This window comes from Silurus aristotelis, assembly GCF_946808225.1.
Source record: "Silurus aristotelis genome assembly, chromosome: 2".
Taxonomy (NCBI): Eukaryota; Metazoa; Chordata; class Actinopteri; order Siluriformes; family Siluridae; genus Silurus; species Silurus aristotelis.
In genome coordinates this window covers 23,556,451-23,578,864 of record NC_139575.1, presented here as the reverse complement: position 1 = coordinate 23,578,864, position 22,414 = coordinate 23,556,451, and the positions used below count along the sequence as shown (strand labels likewise).

Sequence of the window (22,414 nt, the reverse complement as noted above, 5' to 3'; positions counted from 1 at the left end):
TTAAAACCTTTCATTGTATTTTATTTAACTTATTAAAGGTCTAAAGAAAAAGTTTTTTCACTATTATAGAACTTTCCTTTTATCTCAATTTATTAAGCAAAAAAAGAATGAAAAACATTATACTACTACTATTTTTTTGTCAATGTAAATAATAAAAACAAAACAAATAAATGAATGAACATGAACCTGAAACTTTATTGTTAAATAGTTGTTAAACCACAAAATAAAGACATCTGTCCCATCAGCAGTGGCAGATTTCCTACATGGGAAACAGAACCGTGTATTCTGCAGAACAGAGTACTCCAGCTTCATGGTTTTGTGCGGTACCAGGAAGGATGAAATGAGCAGCACTCTGCGCTGCTTGGGTGAGGCTTTGGGAAGGACTGTTAAAGTTCATTAGCTTTAGGCTGCTGCCCATCCAATCAGAAGTTAGAAATCATGCTCGTATTTTCTGCGATATTTTTCCCTTCAGCTAAAATTTAAAAGTACTTTGATTTGATGTCCGCCGATGTCGAGTCTGCGTGTAACCAATGTGATCTTGTGCTTCAGCAGCATTTACACACCATATGCATTTACTACATGCTACGCTACAGACTCTTACAGTAGGGCAGCAGAAAAAGTCAGAGACCTTGACATTTCTTCATTCATTATTTCTAACTGTTATGACCTGGTCACAATTGCGGTGTCAACATCAAACATCTAAGATATTTGCAGACTCATCTAAAAACCAACTTAAACCTCAACACTTCGTTGTGAATAATAAAGATAATCAAACTTTGATGTATTTATTCATTTATTACTACTTCATATCAAGATTCTTTTGTGTTTTGTAAGAAAACACACATTTTAGTCACACATGGCTCACAAAATACAGATCTTGTTTATAATAATATTTTACAGGTAAATCATTTCATAATGAAAAAATAATGAATTTTATTTTGTTACATTAAATGTGAAAAGAATGGTGACAAAGCTGAAAACAAACAAACAAAAAAAAAAGACTCTAGCCGCTCTAAATGTGAATATAGAAATGTACACAAATGCACTCCTGAGATTTAAACAAATTCAGTTGCAACACTTACAGGCAACACCAGAAAACAGATCAATTTCACAGAGCTTTAAACCTGGTACTGAGGGATGTTATTACATTATATGCAATTAAATCAAATAGGACACAGGGACATGCCTCATTGGGTGATTTGAGCCCAATACAAAAAGGTTGGAGTTAACGCCACCTATCACAGATCTGTAAGCCACATTATAAAATAATATCAAGTAACATCAAGGGTCATTTCACAAGCTTAGTATTATATGGTTCTGTCTTCTATTCATTCTTAACCCAGACAGAACCTCACAATATTAAACAGACATTATTTTCTTTTGACCATCATTCAGAAAGAACATTCTTGTGGATGCTTCGTGGAAGATTAACTGAACTGCTCAAATTAAACATATTGTAGGAGAGGACACCTGTTTGAATGAAACCTAGCCATGCTCAAAGCTTAGTTTGAAAGTTCCTAATTTTTGTTTTCACATTTAACCAAGCTTATGACATTTTTAAGAAAGCAAAACCTGAGAAGATGGTCACCTGCTAATACATAGCTGACACCCTTTTGCTGGAAAGATAATGCGGTCATAAAACCTGTCGTGAAGACGATTTTGTTTGTCCTTAATTTTGTGTTTTTTCACATTGTGAGTGATTATGCATTGCTCATCGCTGCAGCCTGGACCCTCTGGATCTGGGGAAGTTTTGCACGAAGTGAGCTAACCTTATTTCAGGCTTACTTACTTTTTCTATCAAGAATCTTAAGGCTCTACTCGGTTACCATGGCAAAAGATTCGTTTGGACGAGCCTGCACTGTGTCAGGCTAATTGATTAAGCTGAGTTTAGATTAGCTTCATCAATTCCACTGGACAAGTCCCATGATGTCATAACTACATCGCTAAACTTTGACACAGTGCCCCAGTAATATCCAAAAATCTAATAGTCTTATTAAATAATAATAATGCAAAGTAAATAAAGTAGCCTACATACTGTAGATCCATTAACATTTTCGAAAGTTCTATACCAGAAACTTAAGCATGCTTGTAATCTACAATGGCCAAAATCTCTATAAAATGCATCTTAAACTGATCATAGCCAAGTGTGTAGCGTATTCAGTCTACTAGGTCCTCAATCATTCTGAGACATGACCATCCCAATCATTTACAAGCCCAACTATTTCAAATAAAAGTCAATTTTATTAACTCACTTTGTGGAATCCTTCCCAGGGTTTGGTAGCCATGCTCACAATACAGACACATGAATTCATGCAAGTTAGTTGTTGCACCCTTGTACAGTTTGTTTGCTGTTTGTAGAGCTGTTGATATATATTACCATTAATTTCAATATGCAAATATGCTGATCTTCAAATATACGCTCTCTGAGTCAAAACTGTATTGGTGTAGACCAGCAATGGTGTTCCTGCGTTGTGGCATTGCTCTACAAGTGATCAAATGTCCAACACATGCAGTAGAAACATACACGTGTACATACACAAACATGCACATGTACTCACAAAAAAGACAGACCTGTTTAGTGCAAGAAGAATCATTCAAAACCAGCACAATGGTCAGTAATGCGATACAGCCATCATCTGATATTTAGATTTTTCTTTCTATTCCTTAAATGGAGAACACGGAGCATTGTTTTACTTCGCAGAAAAGTAATTCACATTTCTACTTTCCTTGAAACGAAAAAAAAAAAAAAAAAAAAACGAAAAAAAAAAAAAAAAAAAACCCTAATATATATATATCCATCCAAATGGTCTTTTCATCGAACTGAAAAACAAACCATTACTTCCATTATTTGTGTTAAACATCCAATTACTGTGTGTTAATGTGGCTCCATTTGCATTGTTTTCTGATGTTTATAGCCTTTTTCATGTCACTGAGATGTTGTGTGTCCATATCTCTCCTCTTGTGTGTCCTCTAATGTGTGTTAGTGTCAGGGGTGGAGACTGAGGAGGGGCTTGGGGGAGTGGATGCTCGTGAGGTGTTGGAGTTTTTTTCCAGGTTGGGGCTCTGGGTGGGGCCACTCTCAGGGGCTTTGGTCAGGATGCGTGAGTTAAGGGTGGCCACTGCTTTGGGTTGAGCCTGTAGGCCCGGGCTGCAGATCAGGTGGTGGCGCTCCCAGTCTTTGTGCTGGCAGAAGGAGCCGCAGTATCGAGCTGCATTACACCCACTGCATGTCTCGCTCGCCTTCCGGCCACAGTTCCAGCAGCACTGAGGGGAAAGCAAGAGCAAGAGTTTGTGTGGGTGGGAATGAGTGCATGCTTAATTCAGCAGATAAACAGACCTGTATAGTTAGGCTGGGATACAGGCTCAGATACAATGCAGAATAAATAAACAATTACCTCGCTGGAGTCCTCTTGTTCATTGATGACCTGAATTGCATCTTCTGTGGCCTTCCTTTTGGCCTCAGCCACGGTTTTTTCCATCTTTGCTCTCTCAGCTGCGATCATATCAAAGGCCTTCTGCTCGGCCTCTGCCACCGCTTTTTGCACCTCGTCCATTGCCTGTCGTTTCACCTCGTTGACTGCCTCCTCTACAGTAGTCACACAATCAATAGTTTACATTCTGAACAATATAAAAAACAAAATATTTCTCTTCTTCAGAAATATAAAATGTCTGTGGTGAACATTTATATGGATTAGGCTGGTTTCATAATGTTTATAAGTGCCAGATACGATAAAACCTAAGGAACAGGTGCATGTGGGGGTAGTAAACAGGTTTCCTAGGGTTGCCACCCTTACCAGCTTTCCTCCAGATCTCATCAGGCACATAGCCAGGGCCAGCATGCAGAGAGTGCTCCCGCTGAGGATCTGAAAGATGAAGAGAACGGTCACTTTAAAACACAGCTCTCAACACCAATGCAGAGCGCGCGAGAGAGAGAGAGAGAGCGTGCGAGAGCGAGAGAGATAAAGGGTGGGCACTCAAAGAAGGCAACTTGGTTTTGGGCAGGGACTGATCACAGATGGTTGAAATGAGTGAACGCCAGAAAGCAGACCTCAAACACCACACTCTCCTAATGTAGCAGCCTGGACACAAGCATGCAACACCTGCTCACTCAGCAGGCACACAGGCATGCGCAAACAAACACGTACAAAGGCGCGTGCGCACACTCCAATAGTCAGCGCACAAAGTTAGTTGGGGCTTATGGCTGTAGTGTGTTCAACTACCACAAGGGGGCAGATATATTTTTGCACCTCGTTTCTTTTTTCCTCCAATTATTTTCAAACTAGTTTAATAACGGTGTACTAGAAAATGACTCACCAGAGCTGACTGCCTCAGAAGTGAGAGGACTGTGTGATTTGGAGAAGGACACAGTGCTGGGAGTTACAGTACTCTTGCGTGCACCATCGAGCTGATTGGACCGTCGCCGCCAGTAATTGAGCTCCTCACGGTCTGATTCCTGACAGCGCCTGAGGACGCTCACCGAGCGCCTCGTCTTCTCCACCATGTCCACAATACAGTTCAGCACCTATAATTGTCAGAATTGTTTTTTTTCAGATCTATTCCTCTGTGAATGTTCAAATTCATAGACTCGTAGTCACAAACAGAAAGAAAAAAAAAAAAAAAGATGCTTGTGTGATACCTACATTATAATACTGCATGTGTTTTGATATTGACAATGAAAGTACATCATAATTTTGAGCATATTTTATATATCAGACATCATAAGAATCATTTGTGAATGCAAAATAAGTGGATCTTACATGGTCTAGATGTCTCCACTCATCAGCCCACTCTCTCTCAGTCAATCTATGGTCAACTGGCTCCTCATGGTAGCCCCCGTTTGTACCTGATTACAAAACATAAGACTATTCAGCTCTATGAGGCATATTACACAAAAGTCACTTACCATCAGACAGGGGCATTGATCTTTTTTTGGATAATTATGTCCTATAACAAAATAGCATATGATAAAAACATAGAAAGACAAAAAAAACGAACAGAAAGGACAAATAAAACATAATTGAAAAAATACAGGAACAGAAAAACTTTATGAGAGAAAGATACACTGATGAGAACCAGACTGCAAAAAGACCACATCACTCACAACCCACATCTGGAACTCAGCTGTCAGAATACATTCTCCAACCCATAGTGCACACGCGCACGCACGCACACGCACACACACACACACACTCAACATTCCTTCAGGGAGCCGCTCTGGCTGAGTGGAGCAGGCCACTTCTAAACAAATCAAGGCTTGGATATGAGGCCCTAACAACACACTTGCACGCGTGCACTCGCACAGGGCCCACCATCAGTGCTGGGATGTTTCTACTCCTACTGCAGTTCAAACGATCTTTAAGGAAGATTGAGTATTGAGCTGAGGGAACTGGAAGAAGCTCAAGCGAATATCAATTTACTTAACTGACCTCCTCTTTCTGCTTAAATTTGCTCCCTACCACTGTCCTGATAGCTTTACAGCATGGGCTTAAGCCATTTAAACTTTTCCATTTGGCCAACTCTCCTTATCCAACCACATTCATTTGTGCAATTGTCTGTATTTGATTTGCATGATATTTGCTACTATTTGAATGTGTATGCAAGTACAGCAATTACCTGGTAGTCGCGGCCTGTCTTTCAGTTCTCTGAGCTCCAGGATGCGATGGGGCTCTCTGTATAGGTGTGGGGTGCTGATGTCATCCAGGGCATAGTGCTGAAGAGGGGGTGGGGTCGGATGAATCTGGAGTGGCACAGGGTGGGCAGGGCTATGTCTTGGCGCAGGACTAATGGTACAGATTCGTTTGGCTGGAGGCTCTAATGGTGCTGGGGGTCGCTCGTGGAAGCCATTTTCCTTGGCTCTAATTACAGATGGTTAATAAAGAAAAATGGGTTATATTGCAGTCAAACCAGGAGAATAGCTTTGTCTAGTATGTATAATATGGGTACCTGCTAGGGCTATGTCTCTTGCTGTTGTCACTTGGCTCCAACAGTAGCTCAGTGGAGTCTGCAGGAGAAGGTGCAGCTGTGCTGAGCAGCAAGTGCTCATGTTGGGACAAATATTGTGCAGGAGTCTGCTTAGCTGCTCGTGCACAATGCAGAAGCTCTCTTTGCAGCAATGGTAGGTTTGCCTTTGAGAAGAGAAAAAGAAAAAGAAAAAACAAAACTTTACTGAAAAATTTAGGAGCTTTCCAAGAAGTCTAAACGCTTTGGAAAATGAAGCTCAAACAAGGCAAAAATAGGGGAGTGTTTTAGATGAGGCTACATATAGTTTCTAGTTTTCTGAATCTTTGACATGGTACAGTGGGGGCTTATTGCAAATCATTCCATGAGTTTTCTGTATTGCTTTAAGTTTTTACAGCCTGCAGATTTGCAAGCAGTTTAATTTTTCCCCTCAAGCTGGTTCAAATTAGCCACCCACACACTGATCCAGAATCAGGGCTAAGAATCAATCTGTGCAAAAACCTCAAAGCAGCCTCCTTGTCTGGGACTGTGGCGTCTGCATGCAGTCTTTGATTGATGGAGGCCCTGCTCAGCATTACTAAACACTCCCTTAGCATTACGTCCCCCTCCAGACTACTGTTGGCATTAACGTCTCCAGACAAAATACACACTAAATCTGTCATGTGAAAACTCCAGAGATGAAGGGAGGAGAAAAGATTTGCAAAGTTGTCAAGATGACACAAAACAGATCTATAGCATTCCTTGCACAGTACTGGTATATGGACCGTGTTATTAGGACAGACATGCTGATCATGAAAAGCTGGTTTCTGTCAATACTGATACATTTATTCAATAAAGAAACAACCTTTTGGAGGCAATTCAAACTGCATTTACAACACAATGTAAATATCTAACAAGTTTCACCCCTACCCACAGTTACATGTTAAGACATGCTTAACCCTGACCTGGGTTAGTAGGTTACTGTTTCAAGATGGGCTTTCCTGTTCTCTTCCTCCAATAAATAAGACCACACTTTGCATAAATACCATTCCTTTCTCATTCTAAATCCTCTGCCAGTACATATGCTGGCCTTCATTTAGGCAAGATGTTTCCAGCATGAGCCAATCCTCTGGATGCTTGTGTTAATCCAAGCTGGAGTCCATATGTCGCTCAGCCCCACATAAAAAGTGCTGGGACAATTTACAGCCATGTTTCACACTTCCGAAAGTTTTGAATGTGTCTTAGATTTATGTCCCTGAGTTTTTGAGACTGTTCTGTTCCCCTGGTGCATTAATCAGAGAAATTCTTGTTCTCAGAGAATTAGGAGTTCGGAGAGGAAGTTTTCTTTCATCTACAATTTCCAACCTCGTGATATCATTGCCTGAACGTGATTCTGCACACATGGTGAAACCATACATAAAATTCCATTCATCTTATTTAAAGCTGTACAAAGTCCGGGTCTATAACTACCATCTATATAAAATCATTTCTTTTGGGACATGAACTCAATAGGCCATAATTTCAGTTCATTTACAGCAGAGGTGCCCAAAATATTTCCTATAAAATGCCAAAAATCTAAATTGATTAACTTTTGGTGCACAGCCAGCAATGTTGCTTGTTGGAAAATGTTCTCACCTCCATAAGCTAAAGAATTTTGTTTCTTAACAAATATTCTTTCAAAACAGTATCTCTGTTCTGTGCCACTGCCTCAAGCTTTCTATAAATAGCTGGTTGTTGAGTGTCACTAAGCATGATGTACATGCACTTGGGAGTATGAATGTACATTAAATAAAGTCAAATTCATTTATATTCTCTATATTTAATCTTGATTCACTTAAAAATGTTAAATTTAACATATTTCCACTCCTCATACATGGCTAAAACAGAAAGAAAGGGATCGCACATACATTTACTCAGAACACTACACACACTGAGGAACAAAATGGATAAAAGTGCATAAAGAGTATTTAATGTATTTACCTTTAAGAAAGGGATAACAAATGGTCTTAAGGGGAAATTAGTGGCCTCTTGTAGTCTGGAATGAAACTCCTCAATAGTGACGGTGGAATTCTGTCAGAAGCAGGGAAAATAAGTGTTTTGTTAAGCTGAACCGTAGACGTGCGTGTACGCACACAAAAAACACCACACACTCAGACAGAACGTACCACCAAGGCAAGGACCAAGCTTCGCACACTCTCGCCAATTTCAGGCGAGATGTCATTTCCAAACTGCTGCAGTGTAGTGAGGAACCGCTTCAGTTTACTAAGCTGCCTAGCACCGCATGTGGCAGGAAGCTGCTGATTGGCCAATGAAGATGATGAGGATGAGGATGGCCCGTTACTATATCGCTGAGGTGGGGAGGGGACTGCGTTGAGGGTTGGTGGAGAATGGTTCATCCCGTTGGTCACTTTTAAAGGAAATAAAAGTTATAAAAAAAATTTATACATTTGTAACCAGCATAGATTACAATGGATTTAAAACCATTTAATTTTTTTTTTAATTTACTTATTTTAAATCATCTATATAGGATTCATGGAAGTTACCTTCCTAAAAGAGAATTGTTTATAACCAGTTCTCTATATTTTGACCAATTCTTCCTTTTATGTAATATTTTGCTTGTATTAAGATCATTTATAAAAAAATATTGGGGCTATTAGTCACAATATTAGAATACACTTATTTACAAAACAACTGACACAGATAAAGGCCATAATAAAGATGAATAAACATATATAATTATATTAAACAAATGTATAACAGTAGGTGCTGTGAACACTCAGAAATTGAGAATATTGTCCTATATTTATTGACTTTTTTTTTCCTATTTTGACCTCCTGCTCTTAACACTTTTTGGAATTCCCACATATCTACTAGGCAGTAAAAGGAAAAATGTATACTGGGTTAATGATGCATTTGTGTGAAGAACATACATGCTGTGGAAGAAAAGGCAGCAGGCCGAGGCCCACTGGGGTTGACTGAGGGGAGAGGGGGCATAGCGGATACCGTCGGTCTGGAATGAGTCTTTACATCCACTGGAGAACCGGGCATGGCAGGAACCTTCTTCTCTCCAATGTCTGGTAGGTAAGAGAACAGTGATGAAATTTTATTTTAGATTTCTTAATAATGTCATCCAATATTTATTTGCTATATTCTGATATTCAAAATATGCATTAGAAGCAAAAACAAAATTATCTGCTTTGATTAATTTGGAAAGTAACAGATACATGTTTAGAGATGGAACTCAAAGGAACTGGGTTTATACTAGATATTTTTAACATCTAAATATGTTTATGCATCACTCAAATGTATTTTTCTGTTTAATAAGTGAACGTCAGTGGGGATTCACACCATCTACACAAAACAAACTGAGCTTTGGCCCAACATAGGGCTTTGAGGAACCTTTCTCCCATGGCTGAAGGATGCCAGATGTCTTTTGCTTATTAACCATGGAGGCCCCACAGCTGAGGTGCAAATGAACCAAGCTTTGTCCCTGGAAAGAATAGTCCATCATTGAGCCCCCAGTTAGAAAAGAGTGGCTTGGCTATTTCACGCTTGCTAACTAGCCTTCACAAAGGACATTCACTGCATACTTTCTGCCTTTGAATGGACCACCAAGCTCAACAGTCGTAGATCAGAGAAACTATTGTCCTTAAAAGAACCACGAGCAGAGCCATTAGCTCCATTCCGAGTACATCTGATGCTTGAAAATACTTTTAGAATAGTGGCTAATAGACAAGCATAGCTCAAACTGTCAAAGGTCATGATATGCTTCTTATGAGACATTTTATAGATTTATGGGCATTTCATTGTAAGCAGGAATATTTTTTGATCTATGTTTATTCATTATGACTAGTAGGCTGAATTGGTATAATGGAATAGTTTTAAAAGAAGACATCTCTCTTAAAAATGAAGGCCTTTTTTGAGCTTCTGGCCCATATGTTTTACTCCTACAAATAAAGAACAATGAACAAAACAAGTATGCATCAACAAACAAATAAGCATATAGGGTGAGACACCCCATAATCTTGTATGTGTAACACAAACAGCTCAGTTTGGTGAAAGACTCCCACCTGCCTACTTGCATCTTAAAAACCTTAGCTACTTATACCTTACTGCAAATGTGGTTTTCCTTTTTGAGTGACCACCTGTTTTACCCAGAAGGCGGGAATAAAAGACAGAACAAGTCATTAGGATATAAGCAGATGAGCCCAAGTGGATTGGCAGCATGCCATAAAATGAAATTATAAAATAAACTCTCTTTCTAAAAGACACAAACACCATAAAATGCAGGTTTTGGTGAGAAGGAGATGGATCATTTTATACTTTTTACCAAAATGATTTGCCTTTTTACTGTTTAAAGATCTCTACTTGTTTATTCACAAACACCTGATATGTTTTGGCAAATAAGCCATGTGAGACAGTAGCTCTTGGATTATGTTTGGACTCTGCTTTGCATTACTTGTTACAGCAGGGAGATGATCAAGCTACATTAAACAGGTACATACACACAAAAGGCAGCTGGCGCACGGGACTTTGTACTGATCACCTGGCAAGAACATGCTGCGGTTAACAAAGCCCATCTTTATCTGCTCAGCTAAATATTGATTCATCAACAACAAACATTGACCGTCACTTCCCCTGAACACCAACTGTTATTATATAGCGGAAAACAATATAAACTGATGTGTATAGAAGGAGTGGGAGAGCAACAGGGCAGACTAAAATGTGTGGAAAAAATAAAAATAAGACATTAAAATTCTTTAGAGAATAAAGCTTGAACAAAAACCTAGTTTTATATGTACAGGTGTGCACTTTTGTTATGCAAATAAAGCGGCACAGCTTTTACCCGTCTTTTGTTATTTAAATATTGTTGTTTAGCTTTATCATCACATTGAGGAAGGTTCAGGTTTGGAACACATGTGTGTGTTCAGCTTTGCATGCTGGGGCAACATATTTACCTGACACTTACACACAGTTATCCACACCATACACATCCACATCCATCCAAACCTGTACAACCTCAAAGCTGAACATACTCCTGCTCTGCACTTAGAGTTCTTACGGACAAGTCAGAAACAAAGAAAACAGTAATAAAACAATGGCACCAGCAATTTTCAGTTGACAGAATGACTAGAAAATGGTATTGAGAATATGAAAATTTGACAATAATAAAAAAGCATAAAATGTTTGCATGATTTACACTACACCTCCAATAAAAACACACAAAACATCAACAGTTGCATTGAAAATAGGATCCTTTAAAAACAAAATGTGTCTCCAAGCCAGCAACCACTAAAGCTAAGATGCACATATAAACCTCGGTTTGTGCATAGAGCACTGCAAAGCGTAACCAAGTCCATTAGCATGAATAAGTAGAGATATTTACTCCCCCATTCACTGGATAAAGCGCTTAACATTGGAGCAACTTGCACAAAGAGCTTATTTAAAGGCTCTGCTTCACCTTTGTTTAAAACGATATACAACTTTCCATTAAAAGCACTTGAGTGCGTCCAGACTGGAAAATCATTCAAACACAGCACAACAAAAGATTGAAAGACTTGTACCACCTTCGGGCACTCAGCACCCACACAAACCCCCCCCCTCAAAGCATAGATACAAAGGGTTTAGCTAGCAAATCTTCAACAAAGAGAAGATGTGTGTGTGTGTGTGTGTGTGTGTGTGTGTTTGGGGGGGGGGGGGGGTGTAGGGGGAAGGGTGGCAGCAGCCTCAGAGCATCCCTACCATATGGACCTAATGGGGCAGCATGCTGGCAGCTGGAGGCTCCAACAGTCACCTGTGTCTCAGCAGAAGGGGAGAAAGGGGAGTGGGGGACATGGAGACGAAGTGGATAGAATACATGGCTGATGGGGAGTGTGTGTATGTGTGTGGGGGGGAGAGGGGTTGGGTAAAGGCAAGCAAAACAAAGGCTGCACCTGGTGCTTGTCAGCCCTCACACACCAACAATACACACACACATCTGTTCCTCTCCAGCAATGTAGGCGCGCGCGTGTGTGTGCGCGCGCTCAGCAACAGGTTGCACGGCTGTCTGACTGTTGTATAGAACTACTTTGGCCTTACTAATTGCAACAAAGGAAACCCCCTCTTGACCCCACACTCATCGACTGTATTCAAATGAACTTCATTTATGGCTTTTCTTTCTGTGAAAGGACAAGCCTGTGGCTTTTATTAAGTTCCTCGATAACAAATCACAGGAGCAATTCAGAGATCTCCCACATGGGTCTTGAATCAACATAGCCCCATACATGTGTGTCTTCTCATTAGCAGTGACTCGACTGAATCAAACAGAGGAATATAAACATTAAAAAGAATCGCATTTCAATAGGGGGGAGAAAGTGTAGCAAGAAGGTGGTGCATGCTAATTTGGACCAATGTGATCAGCTAGAATAGAAAAACAACTCAAAATGAAGGAATACTCAACTACCTCATGTAAAAAGGGAAAAAGGTATACTTTTTCCTCCAACACTCCCACGCAGAGCATGTGAACATTAGGTCAGGCCCAAATCCCATCTCTCTAATTGCAGGGCCCAAGAGGAGATTACCTTACAGCTGATTCCCTAGGGAAATCTGATGGACAGTGTAGGTTAAAGTTTGGGGTCAGTGAATACAAAAAAAAAAGGAGCGCCACTGTGGCTACTGATACTGCACATTGAGAACAACCGATGTCCTTCGGGGCCCCATTCTCGGCGTGACCCAGGGAAGCGCAGGGTCACAATCTCAAGCTTATTAAGCATGACACGTACACATGCATAGTAAATCAGCCGGATCAATAGATTGGTTCATGACATAGCAACAGTTATTGTGGGTTAGTGCTAATAGGGTACTTCCCGGTGGTGGTTCCTGTAGCTGACCCATGTGTGCACGCTGGTATACATGGGGAGCATAAATTTTTGGAGGTTTGTTTCAGCCCTGAAAACATGCCCACTGACATGTGCCCCACACCTATTTAGATTTACTTCTAACCAAATAAAGAAAACAAGCATACCATTTAACCTGTCCTGCCCTCCACAGCTCTCTTCTCTTTCTTGATGGAGTGTAAAAAAATTAAACAGCCCAAAACTCTTACCTTTACAACTAAGCAGACAGCTAGTCTGCAGAAAGGCACACACGTACGCACACACCTCCACAAACACTCAGAACTGTCAAGCTGACAGTGCACAGCGTGCTCTGGTGTTTGTCTGTCAGGGCTTGCCAGGAGATCGTGTTTGCTGAGATTCTACAGACCCGTGATGACTAGCAGTCTACAACAAACACTGCCATGGAGCACCTTTTCCAGCCCGATTCAGCACAGTTTCAAGCAAGTCTGGGAAATGTGCTGTTATTAAACAAACAAACACCAACACTACCTTGAAGCTAAATGTATTTATTATGCATTTTGCCCATGCATACTATGAATCTCAACCCAATACCATACACAAAGCATATTTATAAACAAAAAGGAATTCATTAATATATGAAGAAATGAGATTTAGACAGATAGATCCAGCTAAGCAAAAGATGATTGTGACTGTCCCACAGTATGGCATCTTATTTGTGGTTCAAGTATGTGGCATGTGGAAAAACCACTGACCACCTTTATCCACATCCAAAAGAATTATAATCACTGCATCAAAACTGCTAAATACCATCAGTGTAAGTATTAAGAACAGCTAATGTTTTTGTGATAATGTTTAATTTAAATGCAGATAACATTCTAGCAACAACAAATAGGCATACATCAGTACATTTGCAGATACAGTACACAAATACACCCCTTACCTCTCTTTGGACAGCCCCTGTTTTCTTTCTCTCTTATTCCATAAACAAGTGAGTCCCTTGGTTTTGCTTGTTTACAGCTCCTTTTTGCACCTCTTTTCACTCCTTCATATGTGGGGCATGTGCATAAGCCCCCTGCATATGCGAACTGCAGTCCAAGCTCTTTTTGCAGCCAGAGAAACACAGATGGAGTCCAGATGGGTGAGGAGATTTAGAAAGACTTCTTTATTTCTCTCTTGCTTCCTTTCTCACTTGGGTTACAGCTCTATTTGTCTCAGAGTCTCTTTTTCCTTTCGTTCTTTTGTTGCTCAGCTATCCAACCTTTTCACCTCTCTTAACAATCTCATTTTGTTTTTCTCTCCATCGCTGTCTCGCACACAAAACACACCCACACTTCCCCCGACTTCACGATGCTCACTTGAAGCGCAGCCGGCTGGATTAACACCACGCCCACTTGGTGGCTCATAGCCAATCATCTGATAATCTATTTAATGTATTTAGTGAGGCGGGTCTAGTGATTAACATAACTAATTGTTCTGGCACTAAAAGGTCAAACAAAGTATATGCCAGAAATAGGGGCAAAGATGGCCATTTAATGAAAATACCCCGATTACTGCATTAAAATTTTTTTTTTTATTTAATTGGATGTTCACATTTTACCCAACTAAAAAAAAAAGAAAGTGAATGAGTTTAAATAAAAAAATAGCCAAACACCTAGTGTCAATAGCATTATAAGGCGTTAAATGTCTCTTTTGCAGACTTTGTTTCAAGGGTCACAGTGGAGCTACAAGGCACAAATCAACTGCTAAATACTTAAAGTGTACTTGTGAAAACAGACTTCACAACTGGGAATCTCTAACATCTCTCCCTGGCTCTCCCAGAATGTGTTTTGGGGCACGTTTTAAACCCCTTTATATGCACAATTCCAATAAATAATCACAAGCACTTTTGCAGGTCAAATACAATATTTCAATAATTTTTCCCTCACGGGATCAATAAAGTATATCCAAGTCGAGGGTCCCCTTAAAATTCATTTGAAAAACTATAAAAACAAACAAACAAAAAAAACCCTGCTTATTTGATACAGAGGTTAAGATCAGGGTTAGGTATAAAGATATGATTATTTTGCTACATTACTGCAGATTGCAACAGAAGCTCCTTAGTTTAAAGTGTGTACACTAAGTTTTATAACAAAAGTTGCAGCAAAAAAAAGCACATTCAGAGATGTGGCTGTATTTTTCAGTGTGACTAAGTTAAGATGCATGTGCGTGCACACATGCGTACAGTGGAAGCAGCTGTGTAGCCAGTCTTCACACAGCTGCACATAGGAAGTGTTCCTCTTCCCTGGCTGAGAGGGAGCATGCGGAAATGTATGAGAAGACAAACTCCTAAATGTGAAAAAAGTCTTTCCCCTACAAATCCCATCTACTGCCCATTTAAGTCTGCATACTCAACAGATACTCAATTTTACTGATTATTTACACATGATTTCAACATCTATTCAGGTTTTAAATGCCAAGCCAGTCCTGGTTATGTCAGTCCATTTGGAGAACGCTAAACTCATTCAAAAAAATTCTATAGAATTGATGCAAGTAAGTCAAACTCAATCAAGTGGGGTCAATGCTCATAGCCCCGAGTTAATCCGAGTTCATGCCAACTGATTTCATTTACATGCTAATAAAGAGCTATAGGTCTCACCCCTGAAAAGTTCAGGACCCATAAAAGTGAGGCGGTGTGTGCTTGAGTGTGCCCATGTGATGTTACACAATTTGTGGGGGTAGAGCTAAAGAATTTGCATACAAAATTTAAGACGGCATAATACACGAGTGTGAGAAACAAATGTCTCTCCATTAACATTTTAGGACAACGTTACTTAGGACTGCTCAGGTTGCAATAGGTACAATTACTACATTTCTAATACCATGTGGGAAAACGAGTGCTAATGTTTGGTCATTTAACCAGATTTCACTTATTTTCCAAATTTCAGTCAGCAATGCTTGTCTGCTCATCGGCATCGTGTTCTTTACAGCAGGCCTGTTGCTTGAAATGAGAGTAGGGTATAAATGAATGGTAATAAAAACAGTGTGGAGTGTTATCCTCATTAAAGTCCTAGACTTTGAAAAAATTTGACTTTCCATGAGCAATGAATATGATCTTGGGTTTAAAACTGAATTGAAATAGAGAGCAAATACATAGAACTCCTGCTGAATTCCATTCTCAAAGAATAAACATCTACTCATCCAATTAGTGAATGAAAAAAAATAATTCATATCCTACATTTATTCGACACTACATTTTAATACATTATTCGAACCGATAAAAGACGGTTTACACAGATGTTCAACACATTGGGGGGGAAATCAAAGGTGGGCAGACATTCCTGTCTTACCTACCCAAAACCGCTGTCTTCCCTGCCAACAAAATTCTTCACAACCTTCTTCCAGCCACGCACTCCCTCCCTTTCTTCCTCTATCTCTCCCCTCTCATGCTGGGTTTTGGAGTGGCATTCCTTCTCTCTGCTTTCGGCTCCAGTATGTCTGGCCATGCTGCACGCCTGGGAGCCATTAGTTCAAGTAAAGCCTGACGCACCCTGCCTACCCCCATTATAGCCACATGAGCACACACATGGTTTGTGGAGGGAGAGACTGTGTATACATAGAACATTTAAAGTGGAAAAATGGACAGGTACAAAAACAAAAAGTGTTGTGATAGTAAATTATTGTCTGTGATCAAGAAGGGAGAGAGTTTAAAAGATGGATATTTGTGTTTTTTTTGTATGTATAAGTGAGGGAGAAAAGGAGTAAATGAAAAAGACAGAACGAGTGAATGAGTAAAAGGGCAAAGTGAAAGACCAGGGGTAACAAGAGCGTTAGTATGTGCATGAGTCTGCACTAAAATTTATGAGGGGTGGGTCACACGCTCACTTGGCTACAGTAACCCAGAGTTTCCACAGTTTGCAGCCAAGAGCATAGATGAAGCATATAAAAGCACACAAGACGCACACACTCGCACAGACACACACATGAATCATCAAACTTTCAAGTCATTTTGTCTTAAATCTGAAATCCAAGTGTATTATGCCCTTAGAAATTTGAATCACAGTGTTTGTCCCACTAGGCTAACCATTATAATTATATTATATGCATATAATTATATGCATTATAATAGTGTGCACAAACCATATGCTTGCTGCGAGTGTTTAAATACATGAAAAGATATTTGAAAGTTTCAGTTTTTGAGTTTAAATCCATCATAGCTTTTCTAGGATAGTTACAATAAAATGAAAATTTCATCCTTTAAACAAGCTACACCTAGGAATGAATATAATACAAAAGTAGGTTTGGAAAGCTGTTAGTCCTAACAGCTGGGTTTGTATCAGAACTGTTTTGTTTGCCCTGCAACATATAGCTATAAAACAGCCCATAATTATTTACTGGATAAAATCATCAAAAGGTCTCAAAACCAGCATCACATATTGTCATAAGGTTATATATGTCTCAGTTTAAAAATGTGCAGATATGCTAGCTAGCTAATTACCAACCTCTGGTCTAAGTCAGCTAGCTAAACAGTGTTTCTTTCATGGCAGCACAACAATAAACAGTCCAAATTATGTGTAATAATCTTTTAGATTTTCTTTGTTTCTTCATGCATGAACCAAATCCATGTAAATACCTTTGCTTTACAGCATTGGTAAAATGATATACTGCATTAAATCATGTAAGACGAAATCGATTCACACACGTTTGGAACTTCCACGGTAAGACATAAGTGATAATCTAGTGGGCTATACAAGTAACTAATATAAAATAATATAAAAAAAAAACCTAAATCCTCTAATTGCATGTCAAGATTACATAGCCAACATCTACCTGGCCAAACTAAATTTAAGAAGTCCATGATTGCTTGTGAATGTCCTTGGATAAAGGAATGTACTGCATTGATCATGACAAATGAAATCATAAGCAAACGAGGAAGTATATTTGGCATTAAGAACAGCAGTATCAATATCAAATGTTGTTTAAGTAATTGTCTCCTTACCAGATGAGACGATGCAAAACCTAGCAATAGCATAGACAGCAATAAGATAAAAAGTATGGTTATATAACTTTCTTTTCGGCTTCTCCCGTTAGGGGTCGCCACAGCGGATCCTCCGCACGTTTGATTTGGCACATGTTTTACGCTGGATGCCCTTCCTAACGCAACCCTCCCCAATTTATCCGGGCTTGGGACCGGCACTAAGTGTGGCTGGGGATGGTTCCCTGACCGGGAATCGAACCCGGGTCGCAGCGGTGGGAGCGCTGCATCTTAACCACTAGACCACCAGGGGACCTAAAAAGTATGGTTATATACGTCAAATAAATAAAAAAAATTAAAAAAAAAAGAAAGCTGGGAAAGAGACTGCATGCAAGTGCTCCGCTGCTCAAAAATGGTTGTTTGCTAAAAACCCTTTTTCAATGGGTTCTGAGTTCATCACCTGAAAGGTATCCTTTAATCCGTCTTTCTGCCTCTTACTGGCCTCTAGGCAAGAGACCCAGCTGTGTTATTACCACACACACACACACACGCTTGCGAACACACACCTGTGCTGTGCAGGTGGCTCAGCTGTGGCGTGCTGGAAACACCTGGTAGTAAGAAGAGACTGTGGGAGAGTGCCTTTCCTCAGGTTGGATTGCAGGACCTGTTCGCACTTGTCAAGGACACCCTCTGCGACTCTTTTCAAGGCTGTCTATTTTCATATAATACAAAAAAAAAAAAACCTTCTATAAAAGCTTCAAATATGTTTACTGCACAAAATAACAGTTCTGAGGACTTATACAGCGTTTTATTCACATTTTAAATGCAACATCCACACTATAGGCAAGCACCATCTTTAATAGTAATCGAAAACCTAGTGAACAATTCAAGGTATAAAATGTAAATACTAAAACTAATGTTTAGGTGTTTATACCCAATGTTCAAATGAAATCAGAAGGGAAAAAAAAAAGAAAAAAAGCTAATATTTATAATTTCTATAGGTTATGCTGCATACAGATATAGCCAGTCTTACACGCACAGAGAGGTGTGCCTGCGTGCGCGCACACACACACACAGAGAGGCATGCACATACAGTCTGTCAACACACAGTGAGAGTTCTCACAGTCTAGGGTGGGAAACATTTTCCTTTTTTTATTCAATAATCCATTGACTGCTGACAGCCATGGAACAGCTGGCTTTCCTATTGAAAGTGGGAGGAGAGCAGGGCTGGGGGTATGAGTTTAAGACGATGAAGCTTAATGTGGTCATAAGGTGTTGAACACTTTCCCTATGACGGCCTACTGACTGGTGTCTTTGTCCCCTCAAGCACACTGGTGAGGGTGAGAGAGAGAGAGAGAGAGAGAGAAAGAGAGAGAAAAGGGGACAGAGAGAGAGAGGGTGGTGTGTGTGTGTGTGTGTGGGGGGGGGGGGGTTTGACCCCAATCGGAAAGAGAAACCCAAACCACTCACTACTGTGAGGGCTTTTCAAAGCTCATTTGTGCCAGTGAAAGTGAGCTACTGAATGAACTGCTGGTAAATGATGTGTCCTCCAATCATCGAAGGAGCACCACTGTGTGCATTAATTAGAATACAAAATAATTAAAGAAAAAACAAATAATAGGGATACATTTATAGCTTCTATCTCAGTTTGTATTTATTTATTTTTTCTTCATTATTTAGTTTTGTTCTGTTTTAAAGTAACCAGTCACCTCCTTAGGAGAGCCAACAGCAGTTCAGTGTTATCAGCTTGGAATCAAGACTGGACAACTTCAAGAAAGACAGAAGGCAGCAATCAGCATTAAAGTCAAGCTCATATCCGCATTTCTAAACTCAAGGCAGAGGACCGACTCCAGGAGGTCCGGTCCCACTAATAACCCCGTCTCCAGTGGAGCGCCATTCTGGGCACCAGGCGCTGGTGGAGGGAGCAGACATCTGGATCCCATCTTTCCCAGCCTGTCCACACAGCGCCACGCAACAAGAAACATCTGCTGAAGCTGATGTCAATTACTTCATCACATTTCCCTTCATGGATAATCTGTTCTTAAACACTCTCCCTCTCTCATTCTCTCTCACACAGAGCAACAAAATGATACCAGGAACATGCACAGCTGTTAAACCAATGATTGCTGCACCTAGATATCTCTTCTGGACATGTACACCAGTATCATAGAGGATGAACTCACTACGTACATTATATACGTACAGGGAATCTGTCGCACATATAACCAAACATTCATTAATGACTAAAGCACATTAGAATGTTTATTATACATTCTTAGAAATCAATTCAGTTACTTCTGATAGACTTCTGAAGGGTTGCATAAAAGTAAATGAACCATCAACTTTTTTTTTTTTTGGCAGAAAGAACTCCTTTTCCAAAATAATCTCCAGTTGCACGAACAACATGCATGATGGTTCACAGGAGGTCAACACATTTGGGAAGACTGTCCTAGCCTAGGGCTACTTTAAACACTTACAGCTGCTGAGGCTGGAGGAGAGATCTAAACTCCAGCATTTCCTATCCCCTGCTTCCTCTCTGACATTCACAAACTCTCCCGTGCGACCAAAGTGCTGGACTGCCAGCTATGGAGCCCCACAGCAGCAAGAGCCAAAAGCAATTAGAGCTCCAATTCAAACCTGAAGGGCCTTATTGTCCACAGTTACATGCTTCAAGTGAGAGAAAGGGAATCTAATTCACACATGCATACAAACACACACACCCCGCTATTTTCTAATAAAACATTCTACTGTCTAAGTGGGCACATGTTTTCAAAGGTTAAAACGATAGAGCAATATGGTATTAATATAATACAAAGTCACAATCTGTTTGGCAGCTTGTGTACTTTATTGTTTAAGATGGTTCAGCACCAGCATGGCAGCACAGCAAGTAGCACTGCTCCTCCAAAAGAACCATAGTCCACAATTCACTCCTGGTCTTGGGTTACTGTGGGTGCAGTTTTGCATGTTGTGCCTGTGTCACATCCCTCTCAATTCTCAAAAGCATGGCAATTGTTGGCTGTAAAATTGCTCATACAGGAGTGTGAATGTGTGTATTTGGTAATCTGCAATAAACTCGTGCCCTATCCAGGGTATATTCCTGCCTCATGCCCCATGTTTATCCAGAGCCCGTCCTAGAGCCACAGCCTCCACACTTTGAAGAACACGGGACAAGAGGCAGGAATATACTCCTGACTGACCAGGTCTCGAAAATAAACAAATGAACGCCAGTCCAGCATCCATTACCAACTGAGAGTTTAACCACTGCCCTCTTGTGGTGCAAGCACTCATAAGACTTTTTTCATTCCCATCATTACCCACATCAGCATCCACGTCTTTATCACTAAGTTTTGTTATTTATGCTTTGGCTACACCCCAATGGTTCAACAACAGCGGTCTCGTCTCGTTTGGGTTTTTGGCACCAGCGTGCCCCAGGACAGACAGACGCACCGGCACGGCGAGGCCTCCTGCAGTTCTGTTCTTTAGCAGCACTAAGGTCCAGATGGTGTGAAACTTCGCTGAGTGGATTATCTCCAAATCCTTCAGTATGAGGAACGGATGGAGGAGAAGGGGGGCTCGTCCTCCTCTAAGCTTTTCTCACATAAGCAAGACTTTATTCATTGAACTGTATAAGACAGACATTCTGCACCTCGAAGCAGCACTGAGTGGACGCCTGGGGACTATTTTGTGTTTATTCCACAGAGCAAACTGATGGTCTAGTGGTTAAGATGCAGCGCTCCCACCGCTGCGACCCGTGTTCGATTCCCGGTCAGGGAACCATCCCCAGCCACTCTTAGTGCCGGTCCCAAGCCCGGATAAATTGGGGAGGGTTGCGTTAGGAAGGGCATCCAGCGTAAAACATGTGCCAAATCAAACGTGCGGAGGATCCGCTGTGGCGACCCCTAACGGGAGAAGCCGAAAAGAAATCCCAATCCACAGAGCAAACTGAGCAGAAGTCAACAGTTTAGGAGTTTTATATCTCTGAAGAGTCAAATAAAAGCTGTTTTATACTAAACTGTACCCTTTCATTGTCAATGGGATACAGGGTTATTCTTTACCTAAAAAAGGTGTATGTAGTGCATTACTCAGACATTGAGAAAGAGTGGTCCTTAGGGTCGAGGTTTGTACCTGACAGGCTATGTTATGATTTACATTAACACTATGTAAAACATACACAAAAGAGGTACAATACATTAATTAATACCACAACAAGAACAATAAAAAGCAGGGTTTATTTTCAGTGTTGGTTTTTTCCTTGAGAAGGTATATTCCCATTAATATTCTTTACAAATCTTTTATTTTCCAATGTAAAGTATAATTAAATACCAAATCACGCAGTAACAGTTAACAACGATACTGTTAATGTTACAGTTTTGTATGACGTTTTCCCAAATACACTGCCTTTTTTTTTACCCAAAACTTCCAAACCTTCATGAGCAAAAAAAATAAAATCATTAAAGCTAATAAAGTGAGCAGCGCCGCTCCAATTCTTATGTGAAATGAAATGATAAATACGGACCACCCGAGTGTGAAAGGTGTCCTAAAAGAGTAACGACCTGAATATAATAACAGTAAATGGTAAAACTTACATTGGAAAGTGCCCGAAATTCCGACCATTACTCCTTGAAGGCAGGGTCTCGGGTCCGAAATGTCGGCGCCGCGTCCGGTAAAAACACAAACAGCACAAAAAAAG

At 40.3% G+C, this 22,414-nt stretch overlaps 1 protein-coding gene across 2 annotated transcripts in view; it reads right to left on the bottom strand.

Moving 5' to 3' along the window:
- Positions 1-780: 780 nt before the first annotated feature.
- cbfa2t2 (CBFA2/RUNX1 partner transcriptional co-repressor 2) overlaps positions 781-22,414 on the bottom strand; it is a 21,818-nt gene continuing 184 nt past the window's right edge. Inside the window, exons 1-11 of one of the 2 annotated variants that reach the window (XM_083527528.1) lie at positions 22,311-22,414; positions 8,868-9,011; positions 8,103-8,344; positions 7,918-8,007; positions 5,944-6,125; positions 5,614-5,855; positions 4,758-4,843; positions 4,315-4,522; positions 3,795-3,863; positions 3,396-3,586; positions 781-3,264 (exon numbers count right to left, since the gene is read on the bottom strand). The exon at positions 22,311-22,414 is cut by the window's right edge and continues 184 nt beyond it. In XM_083527528.1, the coding sequence (XP_083383654.1) occupies positions 2,971-3,264; positions 3,396-3,586; positions 3,795-3,863; positions 4,315-4,522; positions 4,758-4,843; positions 5,614-5,855; positions 5,944-6,125; positions 7,918-8,007; positions 8,103-8,344; positions 8,868-9,011; positions 22,311-22,414 (1,852 nt within the window). In that variant the 3' untranslated portion in view covers positions 781-2,970. Of the gene's footprint in view, positions 3,265-3,395; positions 3,587-3,794; positions 3,864-4,314; positions 4,523-4,757; positions 4,844-5,613; positions 5,856-5,943; positions 6,126-7,917; positions 8,008-8,102; positions 8,345-8,867; positions 9,012-13,713; positions 14,118-22,310 lie in introns of those variants that run through there. The other variant, XM_083527529.1, reaches the window with a different exon arrangement.